At 44.7% G+C, this 21961-nt stretch overlaps 11 protein-coding genes across 14 annotated transcripts; 5 read left to right on the plus strand and 6 right to left on the minus strand.

Moving 5' to 3' along the window:
* The first annotated feature begins 2011 nt into the window (after nt 1-2011).
* LOC108651927 (uncharacterized) lies at nt 2012-2944 on the plus strand. The gene is made up of 2 exons (XM_018101871.3): nt 2012-2580; nt 2723-2944. The coding sequence occupies exons 1-2, from the start codon at nt 2042-2044 to the stop codon at nt 2862-2864; spliced, it is 681 nt and encodes a 226-aa protein (XP_017957360.1). The 5' UTR covers nt 2012-2041; the 3' UTR covers nt 2865-2944.
* A 1415-nt stretch (nt 2945-4359) lies between these two features.
* LOC108651929 (uncharacterized) lies at nt 4360-5286 on the minus strand. The gene is made up of 2 exons (XM_018101872.3): nt 4604-5286; nt 4360-4547 (listed from the first exon to the last, which is right to left on the minus strand). The coding sequence occupies exons 1-2, from the start codon at nt 5113-5115 to the stop codon at nt 4406-4408; spliced, it is 654 nt and encodes a 217-aa protein (XP_017957361.1). The 5' UTR covers nt 5116-5286; the 3' UTR covers nt 4360-4405.
* Nucleotides 5287-5794: 508 nt separating this feature from the next.
* On the plus strand, nt 5795-6709 carry Pfdn2 (prefoldin 2). The gene is made up of 2 exons (XM_018101876.3): nt 5795-6012; nt 6093-6709. The coding sequence occupies exons 1-2, from the start codon at nt 5882-5884 to the stop codon at nt 6394-6396; spliced, it is 435 nt and encodes a 144-aa protein (XP_017957365.1). The 5' UTR covers nt 5795-5881; the 3' UTR covers nt 6397-6709.
* Nucleotides 6689-9107, minus strand: Mocs1 (Molybdenum cofactor synthesis 1). Of its 2 annotated transcripts, none has more exons than XM_018101863.2 (6): nt 9008-9107; nt 8637-8930; nt 8480-8570; nt 7973-8364; nt 7449-7908; nt 6689-7275 (listed from the first exon to the last, which is right to left on the minus strand). In XM_018101863.2, the coding sequence occupies exons 2-6, from the start codon at nt 8823-8825 to the stop codon at nt 6728-6730; spliced, it is 1680 nt and encodes a 559-aa protein (XP_017957352.1). In that variant the 5' UTR covers nt 8826-8930; nt 9008-9107; the 3' UTR covers nt 6689-6727. The 2 variants fall into 2 exon arrangements, with proteins under 2 accessions (XP_017957352.1, XP_017957354.1); XM_018101865.3 differs by having other exon boundaries at nt 7096-7378; nt 9008-9106.
* Nucleotides 9108-10123: 1016 nt separating this feature from the next.
* Nucleotides 10124-11113, plus strand: LOC108651930 (uncharacterized). Its single transcript, XM_018101873.3, has 3 exons — nt 10124-10389; nt 10446-10654; nt 10736-11113. Exons 1-3 carry the CDS (start codon nt 10196-10198, stop codon nt 10903-10905), a joined length of 573 nt encoding a protein of 190 aa, XP_017957362.1. The 5' UTR covers nt 10124-10195; the 3' UTR covers nt 10906-11113.
* SuUR (Suppressor of Under-Replication) lies at nt 10132-17120 on the minus strand. Of its 2 annotated transcripts, XM_089258862.1 has the most exons (5): nt 16793-17120; nt 16523-16722; nt 16281-16459; nt 15549-16151; nt 10132-13285 (listed from the first exon to the last, which is right to left on the minus strand). In XM_089258862.1, exons 1-5 carry the CDS (start codon nt 17118-17120, stop codon nt 11488-11490), a joined length of 3108 nt encoding a protein of 1035 aa, XP_089114988.1. In that variant the 3' UTR covers nt 10132-11487. The 2 variants fall into 2 exon arrangements, with proteins under 2 accessions (XP_089114988.1, XP_030239282.2); XM_030383422.2 differs by lacking the exons at nt 15549-16151; nt 16281-16459; nt 16523-16722; nt 16793-17120 and adding exons at nt 13991-14169; nt 14233-14432; nt 14503-14830 and having other exon boundaries at nt 10132-13861.
* LOC149091522 (uncharacterized) lies at nt 14851-15150 on the minus strand. The gene has a single exon (XM_089258864.1). It carries the CDS (start codon nt 15145-15147, stop codon nt 14851-14853), a length of 297 nt encoding a protein of 98 aa, XP_089114990.1. The 5' UTR covers nt 15148-15150.
* Nucleotides 17121-17140: 20 nt separating the features above from the next.
* Nucleotides 17141-17635, minus strand: LOC115562268 (uncharacterized). Its single transcript, XM_030383427.2, has 2 exons — nt 17517-17635; nt 17141-17440 (listed from the first exon to the last, which is right to left on the minus strand). The coding sequence occupies exon 2, from the start codon at nt 17435-17437 to the stop codon at nt 17141-17143; it is 297 nt and encodes a 98-aa protein (XP_030239287.2). The 5' UTR covers nt 17438-17440; nt 17517-17635.
* A 146-nt stretch (nt 17636-17781) lies between these two features.
* Nucleotides 17782-19709, plus strand: LOC108651922 (uncharacterized). Of its 2 annotated transcripts, none has more exons than XM_018101866.3 (5): nt 17782-18011; nt 18073-19072; nt 19129-19343; nt 19409-19599; nt 19653-19709. In XM_018101866.3, exons 1-5 carry the CDS (start codon nt 17890-17892, stop codon nt 19703-19705), a joined length of 1581 nt encoding a protein of 526 aa, XP_017957355.1. In that variant the 5' UTR covers nt 17782-17889; the 3' UTR covers nt 19706-19709. The 2 variants fall into 2 exon arrangements, with proteins under 2 accessions (XP_017957355.1, XP_089114989.1); XM_089258863.1 differs by having other exon boundaries at nt 17887-18011; nt 18078-19072.
* A 132-nt stretch (nt 19710-19841) lies between these two features.
* LOC108651925 (nudC domain-containing protein 3) lies at nt 19842-21009 on the plus strand. The gene is made up of 3 exons (XM_018101869.3): nt 19842-20006; nt 20062-20591; nt 20644-21009. Exons 1-3 carry the CDS (start codon nt 19906-19908, stop codon nt 20928-20930), a joined length of 918 nt encoding a protein of 305 aa, XP_017957358.1. The 5' UTR covers nt 19842-19905; the 3' UTR covers nt 20931-21009.
* LOC108651926 (nurim homolog) lies at nt 20910-21841 on the minus strand. The gene is made up of 2 exons (XM_018101870.2): nt 21515-21841; nt 20910-21440 (listed from the first exon to the last, which is right to left on the minus strand). The coding sequence occupies exons 1-2, from the start codon at nt 21839-21841 to the stop codon at nt 21006-21008; spliced, it is 762 nt and encodes a 253-aa protein (XP_017957359.1). The 3' UTR covers nt 20910-21005.
* Nucleotides 21842-21961: the final 120 nt, after the last annotated feature.

A 21961-nucleotide genomic window follows, 5' to 3' on the forward strand; every position in this document is an offset into this window, starting at 1 on the left:
AAGTTTCATTACGATCGTACGTCTAGAAATTAAATTATTCAACAAATAAATTCTCATAATATTGCCAACACTGCAGCGCAACCCAAGCGCAATTGGCTGTATATGTATGTGTATGTATGTATGTATGTGAGTGTGTGTGTGCGCGTGTGTTTGTTTGTATGTGTATGTGTGTGCGTGTATTTGTTTGTATGCGTGTGTGTGTGTGCGTGTGCGTGTGCTAACTATTATTGAAATATCAGTTGCTTGTAGGGTTCAGGGGATCTCGTAGTCGAGCAGTCTCGACTAGAGCTTTCTTTCTTGTTATACCCTGAACCCATTGAAAATGGGAAATCAGGGTATAATGTTTTTGTGTAAAAGTATGTAACAGGCAGAAGGAATCATCGCAGACCCCATAAAGTATATATATTCTTGATCAGCACGACGAGCTGAGTCGATATAGCCCTGTCCGTCTGTCCGTCCGTCCGTCCGTCCGTCCGTCCGTCCGTCCGTCCGTCCGTCCGTCCGTCCGTCCGTCCGTCCGTATGAACGCCGAGATCTCAGAAGATATAAGAGCTAGAGAGCTGAAATTTTTTGTGCATACTCGTGTATACCATACGCAGTACGAGTTTGCTTTATTTTTTCGATAACTCATCCGATAACTTTTTTATCGAGAATAATCGAAAAATTGATTTTGTTTTTTGAGCCTCATTGGAGCACTATTAGACATAGAGACTTCAGATTTACTGTGTATATATATATGATGAATACAAACATTTTATCATCAACAGATTTTGGATACCACGCCCCCTTCGCCCCCAATTTGTAAAAAACGTATTTCAAGTACTAGAGACTTGTGCTTTGGAATGTACACACATTTTGACCATATAATTACGTCCTGAAAGTTTCATTAAGATCGTGTGTTTACAAAAGAAGTTATTCACCAAGAAAATTCTCATACTATTGCCCACACTGCAGCGCAGCCCAAGCGCAGTCGCTGCTTACTGCGCAGTTAGCAGAGCGCTGGCAGAATGGAGGGTTCAGGGTATCTCCTAGTCGAGCAGTCTCGACTAGAGTCTTCTTACTTGTTTTCTTTTGTCATATAGTGACTTACAAAGACTATTGAACTTTTTGTATTGAAAGTAATTTATTTTCAATTAAAATATAAAAACATTTATTTAGAAAAGCAATAACAAAGCGAAAAATAATAATAGAAACTAGAAAAATATATTTATTATTATTATAATTTTTTTAGTGAAAATACTTTATCTCCAATTAAAATATAAAATAATAATTTATGCTAAAAATATTTCTGATAGCTGAATAGCAACATTTAATATCTATGTATGTGTTTTGGCAATTCTACTGTTTTAAGTATTTACAGATGACTATCAAAGTATTGTTTTCTACATTTTTATTGGGGCATTGAATCTACATATTCTGGATGAAGATTGCGTAGTGAATTAGATTAAAGTGTGTGCACATGTGTCTTACCTAGTCAGGCCGAGTTGGAGAGACGATATTTCTTGGCTGCTGCTGTTGTTATATAAGCAAATGCTGCTGGCAGTGCTGCTGCTCCTGCTGCTGCTCCTGTTGTTGTTGCTCCTGCTGTTGTTTGCTTTTCATTTCCGGCCACGTCGACAAATCACAACTGTTTCCGTGGCCACACTATCGTCGCTGCGGTGTCCCCATCCTCATCTTTTTTGGGGCATGCTCTGTCATGTTTATTTGGATAAATAATTTGCAAAAGATTTTTCGTTTTCCATTGTGTGCTTTCTTAATGGTCTTTTAAGTGGTCTCCATTCCACATCAACGAGCTGTTGGCCTGTTCATCTTAGCCAGGCTATCAGGCCCTGCCACAGATACCCCTTCGGCCAGCGGAATGTAAATTCTTAGCTCACGTGCGCAAATAGAAACCCAAACTAATTTCGGGGCTTCAATTTCCAGCACAATTCAAATGCTAATTGGCTGGGCAAATGTTTGCGCCTCTGAAATTTCCACTTGTCATCGTTGACGACTCACTTGAGGCGCTGCTGATTAGGCGCGACTGCCGCAGTTAGCTTCGATGCGTGTTGCGGATATGTCTGGAACGGGCAAGAGATTCATTGGCTTCACATTACTGGCCCTCGGCTGTATTTACAGTGCCAGCGCGTCGGCCAACCTGACCGAGTTCCTGGCCCATCGGCAGCGACGCGGACTTATCTTCCAGAACAGCGGCTCCATCAAGTTCAGCATAGGAGCCTCGATGCCTATTCCTTTGGGTGATCCCGTGAAATTCCGCTCTGCGGTCCTTTCGTTCACCCTGCAGGGCGGCACCTACAGCATGCCCACGAGTCCCATTTGGCCCTGGGACAAGTGGGAGACCACCTTTGCCCGATCTCTGCAGCAAATGAGGCGCAACATCGAGAGGCACACGGCCAGCGGAGCTGTGCGATACGCGGACGACGCACGACAGCTGGTGTACACGGCCCTCGAGGAGTACATGGGCAGGCGGAACAGCGATGTGGTTGTGGGCAGACAATGCCTGTTGCGCTCCATATGCGAGAATGCCCAGGTGCATCATCACGTTGGCATCTTCTCCGAAATACTGAACATTGTGCTGAGGTGAGCAAACAATTCGAACGGCTTCCAACCTTTCTTTCTTGCATCATTTACCCCGCCTTACCTCTATTTCTATCTCTCCTCTCTCTGCCTCCCGCCTCACTCTCTCTCTCTCTCTCTGTCTCTCTCTCTCTTATCTGTGCAGTCCGGGCAAAGCCGATATAGATAGCTGCTATCACGATGCCTTTGCGGCTGGACAGGCGGGTGCTAATTGCCTGGCCGTTTTTGAGGCCTGTCCACGTGGCCTCAACTTTCTGGACGAGATGTTGGTTGCGGAGCGCAGTTGAGTTTTGATTAATTGGATTTTCGCTACGGATCGATTGATGCATTGGATTGGACAACAATAAAGTTTTGACACAAATCAAAATGCATGTCTAATGCTTCTTGTTGCAACTGTTGCATAATTTGCGACTCTCCGTCAAAGGCGCACGCAGTGAGCATGTGGTATGTGGCATGCGGCATGCGGAATGCGGCAGGAAACGGCAATAGGGGCGGCTGCACAAGCAAACATATAGCACACACGGGCTAACCAAACATTACAGTTTACACGAAGGTTCCTCCAATGAAATTAGTGGTATTGCGGTATTATGCAAAAAGCTTTTAGTTACTAACTTTATTTTAATCACATCAATTTCTAAGCGCTGAAGAAATCTGTTTAGTTTAATCAGCCTTGACGCAGAGAGACTCGAAAGCGAATTTTTAAATAATTCAGCTCCGTCTACAGAGCAGAGCTCGATTGGGACAGGCATCAAAGCATACTAAGATAAGTAGAATATGTGATTCAACTATGAACTAAGATATTACAATTTAATATTTTCATCCAGAGTAGATGATCAAAACCGAAATCTCCATCAATATTGAGAATCAGAAAGAGGCTGATTTCATATTTCATTTACATCTATACATATATACATGTATGTAAATATTCTAATTCAGCTACTTTAAACTGAATGAAATGATTCTCCAACAAAACATCATATCAGAAATTGATACATTGACATTAGTGGTATAATATTCATCAATATATTCTTTGAACTTTCATTTTAGTTTTCCATTTCACCAATTTGCTGTCCGCATAAACGTCACTGCCGTTGAATTGTTACCTATTCCTATGCGACATCAGAAGTTCAAATACCGCAAACTTGCACAACTGCTGCTGCTCTCTTCTGTCTCTCTCTCTCTCTCTCTCTCTCTCTCTCTCTCTCTCTCTCTCTCTCTGTCTGTCTCTCCCTGGCTATATATCTATGCTTAACTCCCTGTCAACATTGCCCACCCACCGAGGCAGCCGCCCCAACGAGCAGCAGCGTTGTTCGCGTTGTCATAATCGCATTTGAATTAGCTGTGCATACAGAACGGCGAGCGATAGGCGTGCAGGGTGCCCCAACTGCAGCTAGAGGCTGCTGCCTATGCACAGGCTGCTGGTTGAGCTGCGCTGCAGTGGAGCACCCGGTGCATCCGGGCGATGTTGTCGCGGTCTTGTTGCCAGCGCGTTAGCCACCTGGCAAGCCTAATGTGGCACTTAAGACGCATTTATTGTCTGTCTTTCAGCTGTCGTAGTTGCACTCGATGTAGTTGTTGTTGTTGTTGTTCCTGCTGCATTTCCATTTAATTGAAGCCATTGTTGACAAAATGGCGGTCGCACGCTCGCTGCACAGTATTTGGCTCTCAGGATGCCGCAGCCGCAGCCTCAAGCCGTGCTGTGCGCTGCTCGGGGGCGTGGCAGCGAAGTCAGCTTACACTAGCAACGAAACTGCGAGAAGCATTCCAAATTGTTTTGCATAGTTGCTCTTTTATTCAAGTTCATTTCAGATTGGACCATATTGGAAACTCAGTAATTCACATCCACCGTTAGCGCATCCAAGGCGCTGGCGCCTCTGGGACAGTCGTGGAACTGGTGCAGACAGTCGACGCCGGCCAGGCCCGCAGCGTGGGCCTCCTTGTAGTCCTGCTCGAGTCGCGCTTTGCCGGGACTGCAATGGGGAAAGGAAGTCTTAAGGCAATTGAGATCTTCGATTGCAAGACTTACGTTAGCAGCACATTCAGCAGCTCGGCCATGATGCCCACATGCTGATGCACTTGCGCATTCTCGCACATGGCACGGAGAAGGCACTGGCGGCCCCGTCCCGGAACGCTGCTCGCGTTGTCTATGTAATGCTCCAGAGCGGCGTAGGCAAAGAGGCGTGTGTCATCCTCGTGCGATGCGTCCAGCTGTCGTATCTTTTCCTTGAGCGATCGGGCAAACATGGACTCCCATTTGTCCCATGGGTAGAGGGGTGCCGAGGGCAGCGTGTAGCCCCCAAAGTGCAGCGCCATGAACTGTACAAAGCTACGCCACTTTACCGGATCTTCCAGCTGGACACCAATCACGGGGCCAACCACTAGGCGAATGGTGCTTCCGCTCTGGTAGATCAGCTGATGGCGCTTCTGGCGCGCGAGCAAGTAAGCCGTCAAGTTCTGGGCAGGAGCAATCACATCGTAGGAGCAGTGCAATACAGGCACGAGGCAAATGAGCAACAGCAGGCTGATTGTAAAATGCATTGCGAACGGCTAAGACAGTTGTGTGTGAGGTGCACAAAGCGATGCAAGAATTATCGTCGACAGAAACCGAAAAGATCAGAATTTCGAATGCCGCTATGATGAATGATACAAACAAAATAAATATTTGCGCGCACAATTAGCAGATGAATTGGGTTATAAAGTCATCAGCTTGGCAGCTGCGATTCATCGATTCATACAGCTTGAACAAAAATATGTTTTCTCAAAAATTTACATAATATAATTAATATACATATAATACAAAAACACATATAGTCTAATCACTTATAATAATCAATCCAATAATAGTTATAATATAACAGTTAATCAAAATTTAAAGTATCCACTGCATAAATCGGAACTGCCAACTTGAATACAAAATTATTTGTGTGTTGCGCTTCAAGTGCCGATGAGATTTAATCTATATATTCTAAGCACTGTTGCTTATAAAAATTCATTATTCATAAAAGACAATTTTAATTAGACATCCAAACAACTTGTTGTTGTTTATTTGCCATTTATAATAATTGAGCAAAATTAAAAGTGCGCGCTCCATAATCAGCACTGCCAACCTTGTTTCTAATAAATGGGCAGTGCTGTGGGAACAAAATTAAGATCCACAACATCCTCAAATCAGCGTGACCACGTTCAAATTATGCAAAAATGTGCCTACTTTCATTTTAAAACACCAAATGAAATGAGGTTCGGCCACACCTTATCGAGCTAGCATTCAACTTCATTAGACATCTGTTCAAAAATTAATTGAAAAATGAGCAACGAAGCAGCTAAAGCCCAGATCGCCCAAGAAAAAATTGTCGCCCAGTTCCAACAGCTGCGGAATGAACAAAGAAACCTGGCCAACAGCCTCAATACGCTGGAAATGGATCTGCGCGAACACAAGTGAGTCAGAAGGGGCCGCTAAACATAACCTCCAAAATATCAAATATAAACAAATTGTCGCTCTCTATATATTCCAAAAGAACTGTGATAGAAACACTGAATGCAGTGGACCCTGACCGCAAGTGCTTCCGCCTCATCGGTGGCGTGCTGTGCGAGCGCACCGTTAAAGACGTCCTGCCTCAGCTGATGGAAAACAAGGAATTCATTGCGAAGACCATCGCGACTGTCACAGCTGATCTGAGCAAAAAAGGCGTGGAGCTGAACAAATTCAAGGAGGAGCACAACATAAAAATACGCGGAGAACAAATAGGAACCGACGCCGCCAAGTCGGCGGACACGGAAAACGCCAGCAAATCGGAAAACCGAAACGTGCTGGTCTCCTAATCGAAGCCAAGAAATAAACACCAAACAGCAGACGAGATGTACGAGGAGAACGAAGCGTATTTATTGTGTCCATTGAGGTTCTTTGTGCGGCGGCACTACAATAATGAATGCATTGATTATGATTCTAATGTTATATGTAATTTTAGCTATAAGGCGCCGTTACACACGCAAATGTCAATCATCCATGTCCGAACCTACCCCATCACCCCACTCACACCACCCACTCATAAATTCACACACATTGACATGCATAACTCTCACCAAATCGGCCCACAATTAAAACGAAAAGAGCTAATTTGAAATGGCAAATGGATGCACAAACTGAGTGATTTTATTGACGCTGGTAATCTCGTTTGCCGCCCGACTTGCTCAGCAGGCGTACATTCTGGATGCAGATGTCGTGGGAGACGGCCTTGCACATGTCGTAGACGGTGAGCGCCGCCACAGAGACGGCCGTCAGGGCTTCCATTTCGACGCCAGTCTGTCCGCTGCAGCGCACAGTGGCCACCAGGCGCACGGAGTGCTGCTGCTCTAGCAGCGTGGCCTGCACCCGCACCGAGGACAAGGCGATATTGTGGCACAGCGGTATCAGGAGCGACGTTTGCTTGGCTCCCATGATGCCGGCCAGCTGGGCCACGCTGAGGACGTCGCCCTTGGCCAACTCGTTGGCTGCAATTAGCGCTGTCAGACGCTCGCCCACAAGAACCGTGGCCTCGGCGCTGGCCGTGCGGGTAGTATGAGCTTTGCCGGCGACATCCACCATTTGCGCCTTGCCTTGGGCGTTGATGTGCGTCAATCCACTGCAGTTGCGCAGCTGTACGTGCTGTGGTTGATGAGGATGAAGCATGGTCCTGCTGCCGTTCCTGTAGTTGCCGAAACCTGCAAGCAAACATTTCGTTCTAGGGGAATGGTGTGCGAGCTCTGTGCTAGCCGCCTATGAGTATCATTGGGCGATTTTCCATTTGCGACAGATTCAGCATGCCTGCGTAGGATTAATGCGCCCATTAATACAGACAACTACAAATGGTAATCCCAAACAGTTTGACACCCACCTGCATGCTGTCGCTTCTTACGTTGCACTGCGGCGCCTATGAGCTCCACCAGCTGCTGCTCCGTGCAGCCATCGCTGCGCATGGCGTCGCGCAGCGAGAACTCCTTGTTGCCAAAGAGGCACACCTTGATGTTGCCGTCGGCCGTCAGGCGCAGGCGATTGCAGGTGCCGCAGAAGTGCTCAGTCATGGAGGTGATGAAGCCCAGTTGGCCAGCGAAGCCAGGCACCGCGTACGCCTTGGAGGTGTCGTTCGGCCCGTTGGGCAGCGCCTGGAACTCGGGCCATCGTTGGCGTATCGCCTGCACTGTTTCGCTGTAAGAGATCAGGCGCTCCGTCTGCCACTTGTTGCCCGAGAAGGGCATATATTCTATGAATCGTACGTCGACGGGTCGCTCGCGGGTGAACTCGACAAAGTCGCAAATCTCATCCTCATTGAAGTTGCGCATCAGCACGCAGTTGATCTGGAATGTTGTACGATGAGTCGCTCCATTAGGAATGTTAATTTGTTGTTTATATTATGCTGACCTTTGGTCGGTAGCCGAGCTGAATGGCCAGATCGATGCCCGCGATGACCCGCTCCCAGCCCTTGCGACGCGTTATCTGCTCGAAGCGCTCCTTGCGCAGCGTGTCTAAGCTGATGTTCAGCGAATCCAGGCCAGCGCGCTGCAGCGGCACGAGAAAACGCGTCAGCACCAGCCCATTGGTGGTGATGCCCACGTGCTCGAGCTGGGGCAGGGCCTTCAGCTGTGCCACCACCTCCACTATGTCGCGGCGCACCGTCGGCTCGCCGCCCGTCAGACGTATCTTGCGCACGCCCTGCTCCACGAAGATGCGCGCCAGGCGCAGCACCTCTTCGGTGGTCAGCAGCTGGGACTTGGGCTGCAGCGGCACACCCTCGGCCGGCATGCAATAGTCACCTGTAATTGAAGAATTGGAGTATTTCACCACTGCTTATCAGCGACGAGCACTCAATGTCTAGCACTCGGACAGATAACGTCCATACCCAATCGGGCAGCACTCAAGTGGACTTACAGCGCAGATTGCATCGCTCGGTGAGCGAAATCCTCAGGTATGTGTGATGCCGGCCAAAGCTGTCTGTCAGGGGCGAGGCGGCAGCAGCGCTCTATGTACGAATGTCGTTCACACAGATTAATCAAAGTCTATTTTGTATAAATTATATGGTAATCACCTGCGTGACAGCCGCTTCCAGCGCATTGTTGTCGCTCTTAATATCGAGTTGTGCACCTGTTGCCGCACTCTTTGCCGCCGTCGCCAGTTTGTGGAACTGGGAACCGGTTGCCATGTTTGTCGCCTGCCGCCTGAGCTGTGCCGTGCATTGCCGCAGCCACAGGTTCGAGCGTTTCACCAGCAATCGCATTTGATGGACGTTTCTACGCTGTTGCCCCTAATCAGAGACTATTGACACGGCCGATGGATTACCTAACCTACAATTCGCTGCTGGGGGCTTGCCGCCTGGATTCCGCTGTGCCATCAAAACATTTCAATTAGAATCGGTTCTGATAAGCATGCATTTAGACACAACAATATGCTCACGCTTACCTCACTGGCGAAAGCGTTTGCGATTCCACTCAAGTTGCTCCGCACCGGCGAAAACACGAACAGCAACAGCCGAGTGTTGTTTATAAACTGAACACTCTAATCATATGGCATTTGTACACTGAGAGCTTTGGCGCGAAAGCTCTGCAAATCCATCTAAGCACACGCACACAGTTGAAGCACGTATTGGTGTAATAAGTCCAATTAATGAGCGAGCACTTTGTAATCTTCTACGCTGGCGGGTAGCCCTACTATATGAATGATTTCATCTTATCGAACATTTCATATGAAAATATGAATTAACAATACATAAAGTACATAATACATAAAATATATGAATAAATAAAGCATAAATAATCTCTGGACTGATCTCGTAATAATAAAAACTTTGCCTAATTTCTAATTTAAATAAATTTTGTATCTTTTATTGAAGTTGTTATATGTATGTACATATATATTTGTTCTTACATATTTTAATTGATTCAGCAAAAAAATTGCATTATTTTAAATATATATATTTTTTGCTGAATCAATTAAAAATTTCGCCCGTTAAAACTTCATTATTCCTAAGTATCAATAATTAAAACAGGTTCTCTGTTTCTGTCGCCTTTTATTTTTAGACTATAGCATAAAAATTTATTATAAGGGTTTTAATCAGAACTGAACTGTTCAAATGCATTGCGACAAGTCAATTAATTAACGGTAAACAAAAATAATAATAATATAACAAGATCAATAGAAAAATTTTACAAAATAGTGTAAGTTTAAATGGCTAAATGACAATGAGATAATAATACTACATGCAAATACATACATATATTTCCAAAATTTTGCAAATATAAAAACAACCAACTGATGAGGAGATGCATGTAGGACATCAGTTTTATCACGGCTCTTAAATCTATTTATAGATTTTGACGATATCAGAGGACTTAAATTCCCTGCACTCTTTTTGAGTTGTGTGCCATCCCCTTTGCGCTACGCCACTGGCACAGCCTTTGATCCAGTGAGATATTTACCACTCGCTGGGTAAACTCTTCCACATTTAGTCATCTGCCTGCCTCGCTGCTGTTCGGCTCGGCGCTGGGCTGCTGGAGCATTGTTTATGTGGGCATCGTCTCTGCCTCTGCCTCTGCCTCTGTCTCGATTTGTTTATTGTAATTCTAACAAACACATTCACACATTGCCACCATGCACAGCATGCGTCTATGGAATCTGAAGCGTCTGGCGCTGCTGCTCGGCGCTGTCGTCTTGTTCTACTTATTCGTGTTCTCTGGCGGCTATCACAAGTACCAAATAGACCGCGTTATCGACAATGCCAGACCGGAAGCAGTTTGGGAGTATGTGGCGGACTTCAATAAAATGCGCCTGTTGAATCCCACAATGTGAGTATGCGCCCGCGTCTCGGATAGCAACAACTAATGCGACCTTCACGCACCAGCATCAATTTTAGGATTCTCGCCGATCAAGGCCACGCCCACGACTGGCGTTACACGGTGCGGTATACGGAGCGCCTGTCGCACTGGCCGCACTGGCTGAACGAAGCCACCGCCCACTATGTGGTGACCAAGACTCTGCCGGGCGTCCATCCGCCCGCCTGGTCCATCCAATCGACACACGAGACCTGCTTCCTGGGCGGCCACTACTGCCGTAAGTGCTCGGCCAGTAGAAGCACATGCCTGCACTTTTCTCATGAATTGCGTTTGGTTTTCGTTTCATTTATTTTTTCAGTGCACTCGCGCAGCGAATTCAGTTTCAGCTCAATAGGAGCGGGCACATATGCCAATGAGAAGATCCAATATCAGTGCCCCCCGTTCCTGGGCACCGCCTGCCGCCGCGAGCTGGAGTTCCAGCGCCGCGCTGTAATGCATAATCTGACTCAAATATTCAGGCGAGCTTAGTCCCAGGTCAACGCCAGGCGTATTGAAAGTCTCGTATTCCATTCTATTCATTCTTTTGTTTGTATTTTCACATCTAATAGGTTTTAAAATTACATTGTATTGAATGCTCAACTCAACTAAATTAACAAACAGAAATTGTTGCTAAGTATTTGTTCAATTATAACAAAACAATTAAAATACATAATTCCAATGTAAGCTAAATCGAAAATTCATGCATACTATAGAAAATTCTTTACAAATTGAAATGCTTGCCTCCAGAAAATACACAAATCTATACATATATGTATATATATTTTCTTTTTTTATAAATAATTCATCGATCTGTGGATAGACATCACAATTGAACTTCTTCAGCGAAAGATCTTTGTATTAGATTCTCTAGCTTGAGGTATAGTTAAAAAAAATATTAAAATTTATAAGAAAAAAAAGGTTGAAAAGTGAAGTTTGGTTGGGTTGTTAGACAATGGGACTTAGATTTTGATAAGAGTTTTGGCAAATTTTCTTAGCTCGACTCGCTACATAGTCTTGAGTCTCTCGAGTCTTTTGAATAGATCACGTCGTCAACTTGATATCGATATCGAGTCACTTGTCCAGCACAAGTCGCTTGCGTTTCTTGGATCCCGCGCTGCGTGCCAATCGGGCCCGATCCGCTTTCTCGGTGGGCAGCACAGGTGTGCTAGGCGCGCTCTGGGATCCGCCAGAGATCGCCGTGCCAAACCAGCGCGTCAGCTTTGTGGATTGCGTGGATTTGAGCGGCTTGGGTGACTTTCGCAGCAATTGGCTGGATTGTGTACGCTGGCCCGTATCCTCCGGAGCGCCACTAGAGCTGATCAGATAGTTAGTGATTTTGTTACGCTGTGCCAGCTGCTGTTGCTGCACGGGCGACACGTTGCCCGCGGAGTCAACTCGCAGACGACTGCCGAATTCCCCATTATTGGTTATCTCAAAGATGTCGTCGTCCAACAATGTGAACCGACGCTGTGGCAACTGCTGCTTGGGGCTCGGCAGATCCGGCAGCAATTGAACACCCAGCTCGGTATGCTTAGCCTGATGGGGCTCAAACATTTTCTCCAAAAGTTCCAGGCAGGAGCGTTCGCGCTTCCTTTTAGCCGGCATGGCCGCGCCTGTTTTGTCATGCAGCTGCTGTTGAGGCTGCCCCACCTCCGAGCCGAATATTTTGAAGCCCTCAAATGGCACAGGCTGCGCTAGCGACACTTGCGACGCTTCCGAGCAGTTGCTGAATATGTCTGGGGATTTGTTCACCGAGCCGCGATGCTGTGCCAGCATGAGGCCGAAGCGGGAGGTGGTCGGCTGAGACTGTTTCTCCTTTGTCGGAGCTACAGACTTCCTCTTCAATGCTCGAGTGCGCCGGCTTTGCGATGGCTTAGTCGATGGCTGCGAGCTCTCATCATGCGAACTGTTGATCACCACGACATCTGGCTTTGTGTTTGGACTGGGTACGACAGCCACCTCGGAGCCACTAAGCAGGTTCAGATTCACGGGCAACAACAGTTGACTTGTCGGCGGTGCGTGCGGCACCCGAAACTCGGGCAGATCCAATGCCTCGAGTTCTGCGAGGTTCTCTGGAAATTTTTGCGCGCATTGCAAATACGAGTTATCAGACAAAATGGAACCAGAGCTTAGCAGCTCAGGTGTTGCAGCGGGTGCAGCTGCCACGGGTTTGAAGTTGGTCTTTCCATTTTTTTGGTTGCCCAGAGGAGAATTCGGTAGATCGGCTGTAACTGCTGGTGAAGTCGTTACGACTTTTGGGCTGGCCTTGCTCTTTCTTTCGTTATTCGGAACAGATGCGGGTGGCTTCAACGTGGCAGCGGGCGGAACCTTAACTGTTTTACAACTGGCCTTTTTGACTCTTTTATTGTCAGGCAAAGAGGTCAGCATATTGGAGAAATGTTCCTTATCTGCTCGGCTCCTCGTCGTCCTTTTGGCTTCTGGTTCTTTTTGGCTCATTTTCATTGGCATTGTCTTTGATGTCCTAGGCGTGACTGCAATCTCTTGCTTCACAGTAATCTTCTCCTTTTTCACCTTGCTACTTTTGGGCGTTTGATTAGTGCCGGAATTGCGTTTCCGTCTGGGTGTCCCTTTCTTCTCATAATCCAGCGACTTCAGCTGCGTCATGTACTTACTGTTCGAGCGTGAGTCCGCCGAACGCGTTAATCTTTGCATTCCACGCGTCTGCCTGGGTTCCATGTCAACGTTTTTCTTTCCATCGGAGCGTGCTGACCTTGGCTCAGTTTTAGGCGTAACTGGCAACAACGTGTCACGTTTCGGAGTTTTCGGCTCGGGTTTTATAGGTGACTTCGACTTACGCGGAGAATCGGGTGATCTTTTAGACGAAGCCTTCACAGAGTTCATGGGGTTGCTCTGAATGGACGCTCGTCTTAGCCTCACGTTAAGTACTTTCCTTGTTTTCGTCGACGTATTAGGCGGCTCTTCCGTTTCCGATTCGGTCAGCTCCACTGACTTTGGAGGTTGTACACGTTTCATGTATTTTCGTTTGGCTGGTGAGTTCGATGTCATTGACACCGATTGCGACGACTCAATAATTTCGCAATCATCGCTGGAAAGCAATACCACATTAGTGCTGCACTTCTTCGCATGGTCATCCGTTTCAACCTCAGGTTCTGATTCGGACTCCAAAATCAATGGCTCCATTGCAATCACGTCATCACTGTGCTCAGACAGAGATATTTTATCTGGCTCCTGGCATTCCGCTAAATGTCGCTCCCGTTGAAGGCTTAATATACACTCAAAGATTTCTTCGGTGTCGCCTGTGGAAGGAACGTCTGATGTTTTCGATCCTACAGTTGAGTCACTTATTGTGCTGCTGCTATTGTTCTCGCCCAGCCACAGAGATAGGTTCCTCTTGTATTGCTCGGCCGTGACAAGAGGCAGGTATGAATCAAACTGATGGCGATAGCGACGAAGACGATAATCTCTGCAAGTATAATAAAAAATGTTACTAAAATGATTGAGATGTTAGTAAATGGATTTAGAAACTGTGCTGATATATAAGATATATTAATAGCAACATTAATCGTTTGATTTACTGCTGAGGTTCACCAACTTGATGTATTCGCCAAGGATACCCCGCTGCTTATAGTACTCCTCGATATCGACACGCTTGCTTAGCACCTCCTTAACATCTGGTAGATGAAACTTGCTCTCAAAACTTCTAAAGCACTTGAATTGATGATCCAAACAGCCTCCCAATTGCATCACCTTATACAGCAACTTAACGTCGGACTGGAAGAAGGATCAAGTTCTTATACTTCGATTTTCATATTTTTATATATTTAATGCCCTTACCGTTATGTCCACACTAGAGATCACAATGTTCACTTTGCCTTCGAATTGCTTCAGCAGCATGGAAGTGCAAAAATTATTATTTAATGTGTATCCGCGATGATCTACAATGATGTAGTCAAAATTCAGCTTGCTGAGATCGCCTATGCTGCGTAATATACTCCACTTGCTCAGATAAACGCTATGCGCCGATTCTGTGGTGTCTACAAAATAGACGTGGATCAATTATCTATTATTTATACATGTATAATTATTTATATAATCCATTAATACCATTAACGTTCTTAATAACGCATACGGGCAAATCAGTGAGCACTCCCAGGTGAAACTGCCAGCCAGCCAGCAACTGATCATCGTTCTGCAACACAATTAGCGTATTCTTGACCGTTCCCAGTCCACTTAACAGGGCCACAACAGACGCTGTTTTGCCCAAACCGCTCTCATCGTTAAAAATGCAAAACTCTTTTTTGGACAGCCGTTTATAGAGAAAGCGCACTGCCTCGAGTTGAAAGCTCTTTAAGTACTGCGTCGTCTTGCTGGGAATCAGCACGTTCTCGGAGACGCGTACTTCCGCTGTTCGCTCTGAGACAAAGTGATACATTTGCCCCTTTTTCGACCTATTTATATGTGGACGTGGTGTAGCGCCAAATAGATTGCCACGAGTATGTACAGCAGCTTAAGGTATGAAAATATCAGAAACATTGAAAACGAGCCAATTATCATCCTCTTGGACGTCAGCGGCCCATCCACATATTCACTATTAAAAATATCCACCAAGTTGTTATTGTTATAGTTATTGTAGACGATATGCATGTGTGGAGTAAATGCAGCAGGTAAACGTAGGTAGAAAAAAGGCGCGTAATAAGTGGGTGGGAAAAATGTTTTCTTGGTTGTGCTATGCCTTCTGGTATTTGACATTTACTGGAAATATATAAATAAATTTATATTTAGCTACGACTTTAATATTAAATGCATTTTTTAAATGTTCTTTAATTACATGAAAAATTCATCGCCCTTGTTGTGTACCTTTTTCCGCGCCTTGCAACACTGAACTTTAAACTCGTTAGAGATGAACAATGTGCACTACCAGAGATGGAAACATTTGCATGTATTTGCATGTTCATTTAAAATTGACTTTAAGAACATAATTTATAGCCATAAAAAATGAGACGATCATCAAAATGAGCTTACTTAACCATAATTGTCGGATATACTATCTATATACAGATGCGGGTGGCAACGTGTCACGTTTCGGAGTTTTCGGCTCGGGTTTTATAGGTGACTTCGACTTACGCGGAGAATCGGGTGATCTTTTAGACGAAGCCTTCACAGAGTTCATGGGGTTGCTCTGAATGGACGCTCGTCTTAGCCTCACGTTAAGTACTTTCCTTGTTTTCGTCGACGTATTAGGCGGCTCTTCCGTTTCCGATTCGGTCAGCTCCACTGACTTTGGAGGTTGTACACGTTTCATGTATTTTCGTTTGGCTGGTGAGTTCGATGTCATTGACACCGATTGCGACGACTCAATAATTTCGCAATCATCGCTGGAAAGCAATACCACATTAGTGCTGCACTTCTTCGCATGGTCATCCGTTTCAACCTCAGGTTCTGATTCGGACTCCAAAATCAATGGCTCCATTGCAATCACGTCATCACTGTGCTCAGACAGAGATATTTTATCTGGCTCCTGGCATTCCGCTAAATGTCGCTCCCGTTGAAGGCTTAATATACACTCAAAGATTTCTTCGGTGTCGCCTGTGGAAGGAACGTCTGATGTTTTCGATCCTACAGTTGAGTCACTTATTGTGCTGCTGCTATTGTTCTCGCCCAGCCACAGAGATAGGTTCCTCTTGTATTGCTCGGCCGTGACAAGAGGCAGGTATGAATCAAACTGATGGCGATAGCGACGAAGACGATAATCTCTGCAAGTATAATAAAAAATGTTACTAAAATGATTGAGATGTTAGTAAATGGATTTAGAAACTGTGCTGATATATAAGATATATTAATAGCAACATTAATCGTTTGATTTACTGCTGAGGTTCACCAACTTGATGTATTCGCCAAGGATACCCCGCTGCTTATAGTACTCCTCGATATCGACACGCTTGCTTAGCACCTCCTTAACATCTGGTAGATGAAACTTGCTCTCAAAACTTCTAAAGCACTTGAATTGATGATCCAAACAGCCTCCCAATTGCATCACCTTATACAGCAACTTAACGTCGGACTGGAAGAAGGATCAAGTTCTTATACTTCGATTTTCATATTTTTATATATTTAATGCCCTTACCGTTATGTCCACACTAGAGATCACAATGTTCACTTTGCCTTCGAATTGCTTCAGCAGCATGGAAGTGCAAAAATTATTATTTAATGTGTATCCGCGATGATCTACAATGATGTAGTCAAAATTCAGCTTGCTGAGATCGCCTATGCTGCGTAATATACTCCACTTGCTCAGATAAACGCTATGCGCCGATTCTGTGGTGTCTACAAAATAGACGTGGATCAATTATCTATTATTTATACATGTATAATTATTTATATAATCCATTAATACCATTAACGTTCTTAATAACGCATACGGGCAAATCAGTGAGCACTCCCAGGTGAAACTGCCAGCCAGCCAGCAACTGATCATCGTTCTGCAACACAATTAGCGTATTCTTGACCGTTCCCAGTCCACTTAACAGGGCCACAACAGACGCTGTTTTGCCCAAACCGCTCTCATCGTTAAAAATGCAAAACTCTTTTTTGGACAGCCGTTTATAGAGAAAGCGCACTGCCTCGAGTTGAAAGCTCTTTAAGTACTGCGTCGTCTTGCTGGGAATCAGCACGTTCTCGGAGACGCGTACTTCCGCTGTTCGCTCTGAGACAAAGTGATACATTTGCCCCTTTTTCGACCTATTTATATGTGGACGTGGTGTAGCGCCAAATAGATTGCCACGAGTATGTACAGCAGCTTAAGGTATGAAAATATCAGAAACATTGAAAACGAGCCAATTATCATCCTCTTGGACGTCAGCGGCCCATCCACATATTCACTATTAAAAATATCCACCAAGTTGTTATTGTTATAGTTATTGTAGACGATATGCATGTGTGGAGTAAATGCAGCAGGTAAACGTAGGTAGAAAAAAGGCGCGTAATAAGTGGGTGGGAAAAATGTTTTCTTGGTTGTGCTATGCCTTCTGGTATTTGACATTTACTGGAAATATATAAATAAATTTATATTTAGCTACGACTTTAATATTAAATGCATTTTTTAAATGTTCTTTAATTACATGAAAAATTCATCGCCCTTGTTGTGTACCTTTTTCCGCGCCTTGCAACACTGAACTTTAAACTCGTTAGAGATGAACAATGTGCACTACCAGAGATGGAAACATTTGCATGTATTTGCATGTTCATTTAAAATTGACTTTAAGAACATAATTTATAGCCATAAAAAATGAGACGATCATCAAAATGAGCTTACTTAACCATAATTGTCGGATATACTATCTATATATTGTGAATTAAATGTGTGGTGATGAATAATCACGATATCGATAGTAATATCGATGACTCGTTACATGTGTTTTTGTACTTTACAGTGACAGCCACATTCCACAAGTGCTTGAACGCGCTTCATAACAATTGAATTTATAACTCATCATGGTCGCCGCCAAAGAAAAAGAGCCGAATGCGAAAAGAAAACATACCGAGGATCCTCTGACGGTAACAACAGCACCGCCGCCAGCAAAACAGAGAATGGTTGTCACACCTTGGCGTGACACGTGCGTAAACACATGATTTGCTCTATAGGGTTCCCTAAAAAAAAACGTTCTTAATTTTTAGCACAGAGTTTAGCTCTGTATACGACTGGTTATTTGGAAAGCAGCCGTCACCTGCAAATCTTCGCAAGGCTCTTAGCCACATGAGAATATGGAACTTGCGCCGGGGAAGCTTATGCCCGGCTTCCGTGCTGGCGACTGCCGTGCTGGTCAAGGCGCAGCTGGAGGATAAGGAAGGCAGCAATAACATCCAGTCAATTTATGCCAGTGCCTTCACGCGCTTCTTCAACTATATGTCTTCGATCATGCAGAATTACAACATGTCTAGCATGTACGTTACGGCACAGCAGCTCGGCCTGCAGTCTTTTATCGTAGATTTGAGGCACTTGTGCGCTCATGGACAAGAGCTGCCGCCTGTGCTTGTATTGCGGCACACGGCCGCCCACTGCTTGGACTGGCTACGTACTTATTACTGGCTTCCACAAAAAGAGAACCTGAGTAATCTGAATGCACCGAAATTGCAGCGGAAGGATGTGCTAAAATTTGAAAAGGAGGTGGGGGCTCTTTTTGAGATGTTCGATTTGGCCTTAGAATGCGAACTAAACGGTGCACAAAAGTTGAAGTCGATCAGTAAATTGAAGCCTAGCTCGGAGTTCAATAAAATTCGAGTATATTGTTCCGCGAGAAAGCTGAAAAGTACTAAAGAGGTACTTGATACGGTGGTCACTGAATTGGGCGTAGCTGTGAAAAGACAAAATTCGGCAATGAAAGATTTGCTTGACATTTATATGGCGGGTGTGCTTAAAATGAAATATTTCCTGGGCGCAGGCCTTGGGCACAACGACAACGAAGAACTCGTCATTGAGGCTACCCAGGGCCTCTTCCGACTGCTGGCCATGCAGGGTTACATAGAGAACATGTTTGTGGCATTCGTGCAATTATCAGAGAGTGTAAATGAAAACGATGTAAGACGGCGAGGCGCGAGCTATTGGGCCACAAAGATGCTACAGACTTTTGGAATGCTGTGCCGAATGAAGCGTATGTACAAAGAGGAATTGGATTCGGTAAGCATTTGAAATAGACTGTCGACAGACTGTCTACAACATTATCTTATTTATAGAACTCCAATATAAAGGCTGTGGATTTTACGACACTTAACAAATCGGAGATATCGAAAACCATGCGTCGCCTGCTCATTCACTCGGGTGTGGATCAGAGTCTCACATTGATTTTCGGCGAATGTCAAAGGAAGCCTCGCTCTTGGGTATTTGAGCGAGAATTTTTAATGAATAGACTTGGTCCACTGACTAAATACTCAGTACCCATATTGAAGGGGTAAATAGGATTTGTACTTAGTTGCAAATAGATTTTAAATGTTGTTTTCGTTTCATATATTTCAGTTTGTTGCCTCTCGTGGTTCCGCCTCTAACAGACGAACAGATTGAAGATTTTACTAAGGTTTGTAACGCTAAGATGCAGGATATAGACGCGGAGAAGCCTCTTAACATCGATAATCCCTCTAAGGGGGCTGCCAAAGAAAATAGTTCTTATAAAACCCAAACTGTATTTGGCATTTGGAAACTTGAAGAGGGTAAGCAGCAGTTTTCACTGGAATGTACACTGTTTTAATATACTCTATTACAGATAATACCTGGTCCAAATGTGCACTTGGAGTACTGCCTACCAATGCTAATTAAGTTGATTTCTTTCATTTGCATAAATATGAAATTATTCAAAGCTATAGTTAAATAAAATGGTTAAGCGTGAAACTGCTTCATCTTTTTTACCATTCCCAGCGATTTCCCTGATATCGTTTATCAACACTGGCACTAGTCAAGCCAAAAAAAAATTGTTTACACTTTTACGATTGACAAATTCTTATTCAGAGAAATTAAGTATGGATTTTCAACGAAGCGATGCTATTCTTATGGAAATATTGCAGGAGCGCAAAACAATCACTGGTTTTCTAGACGCAATATTTGGTTTCTTAAGGCGCAAGTAATAAATATTCCTCAGTAATAGAAAGGATAAGGAAAATGAAAATATTTTGTAGCACCGATTTTTATCATACCAAGAAAGATGCATCAGACCAAATTGGGTTTCCTAAAGGAATGAGGGATCAAATCCTTTATGGCGCCATGCAGCGCTATGATCCTGACTGCTGGATACAAACTATGAGCGCTGAAAGCGATATTGGGGATTCTGGGGAGACTGCTCCGCCCGCAGTTGAAGAAATCTGTGTGGAGACTACAGAGGAAACGCCGCCAAAAACCCTTCCGACAAAGGCAAGCGAGAAGATGGACGACCTAAGCCGTCCGTTTGAGGCTGGTGAATTTAAGAATGGAGCCGCGTTTGAGCACCATTGTTGGTCTCAGACCCTAAAGGATTTGGAAGTGCAGGTTCAACTCCCACCCACTCTAAGAACTGCCAAACAACTGTCCATAGATATCAAAGCGCAGCATATCAAAGTGAGCAGTAAGAGCACACCGGAACAGGTGATCATCGAGGGTACGCTCAGCCAGCGTATAAGACAGAATGAAGCCATGTGGTCTATAGAAAATGGCCGGCTGCTGATTTGTTGTGGTAGGTATTTCAATATAATATCGAAGCAAACTTTAATGGATTACTGTTAAAGACAAGGTAAAAGAGCGTTGGTGGGAGCGGCTTTTCGAGGGTGACGATGAGATCGATATAAAAAAACTTGACTGTGAGCGCTATATAGATGAATTGCCCCAAGAGTCACAGACGGCCATTGAGAAACTACGCGTGCAACAGATGGAAGCGGATCAGCAACAAAATTCCTTGCGGACTACAGATCCGGAGCAGGCCAAAACGCTAGAGCGCCTGCGTACAGCGTGGGATGTTGAAGGCTCCCCCTTTAAAGGACAACCCTTTGATCCGTCGGTGGTGCGGATGAGCTAGTAGTTTATTAGGCACATAGATATATATGAGATACTAAAAGTAAAGGTCCCGCTAAAATGCATGTGAATTTCATCCTTAATGCGCTTTTAGTTCTTGTTTCTTGCGCTGCAGCTGTTTCTTTTGGTAGGCGACGTCGGTCTGATCGGAGGACCAGGCCACATACATATACGCGGTCAGCAGCACAGCGAGTAGAAAGCGATCAATGCTCATCACATTGGTGGCAAACAGAATGAGAGTGAATCCTACAAAGGACGGATGACGCACATGAGAGTACAGGTTGCGAAGCTCAAGCGACTTGAATGTGATGGGTTCCGAGTAGTTATGTAGATAATAATAGGTCTGCTTGATGCCCAAAAGCTCTCCCAGGTCCATTATGAAGCTGCCTCCGTAAATGATAGCCCAGCATATACCATGGGTTATAACAAAAGTCCACCAAAGCGGGATGCTCTCGTCCACGTCGATTTGCCAGAGAACAATCGATTGAGCAGGCACCCAGTTCTTCACCAGGTGCTAAACGAATAGGGAGAGTATGTTTATATATACGGGAACTCAAGACTATTTCGGTGAATATGGCGTATACATACATGTAAACAAAGCGATGTCGTCAGAGTATAAATAGTTCGCTCGGCTGGAGCCAAGTGCAATTTGCGCAGCAAATTCTTCACTATTGCTGACTTAAAGAAGCTATGCTGAAATATGAACGTGATTAAATAGAGAGTGTCGAATACAATCGATCCAAATGCGGTTTCCACTCGCGAGTCATTGTCCAATAAATTAAAGACCCAGATGTGCGCTCTTGAAATCGATCGCGGCTTGGAGAGAAACAGCGTCAATTTTCCGACCACATAAAATGTGTAACAGAATGTGACTAAAGAGGTCAGCAATAAAACAACCTTAACAAATGAGGTCATTATGATTTGATTTTTTTCAGAAATAATTCCCAAAAATTCAAAACTATGAGCACTTAAAAATGAGCAAACAATTTGAAGGGTCTATTGAAAAGAATAAATAAAGTAGTGCTGGAAAATAGC

Source organism: Drosophila navojoa, chromosome 4 (genome assembly GCF_054131105.1).
Source record: "Drosophila navojoa isolate 15081-1374.11 chromosome 4, UAZ_NAV_1.0, whole genome shotgun sequence".
Classification (NCBI taxonomy): domain Eukaryota; kingdom Metazoa; phylum Arthropoda; class Insecta; order Diptera; family Drosophilidae; genus Drosophila; species Drosophila navojoa.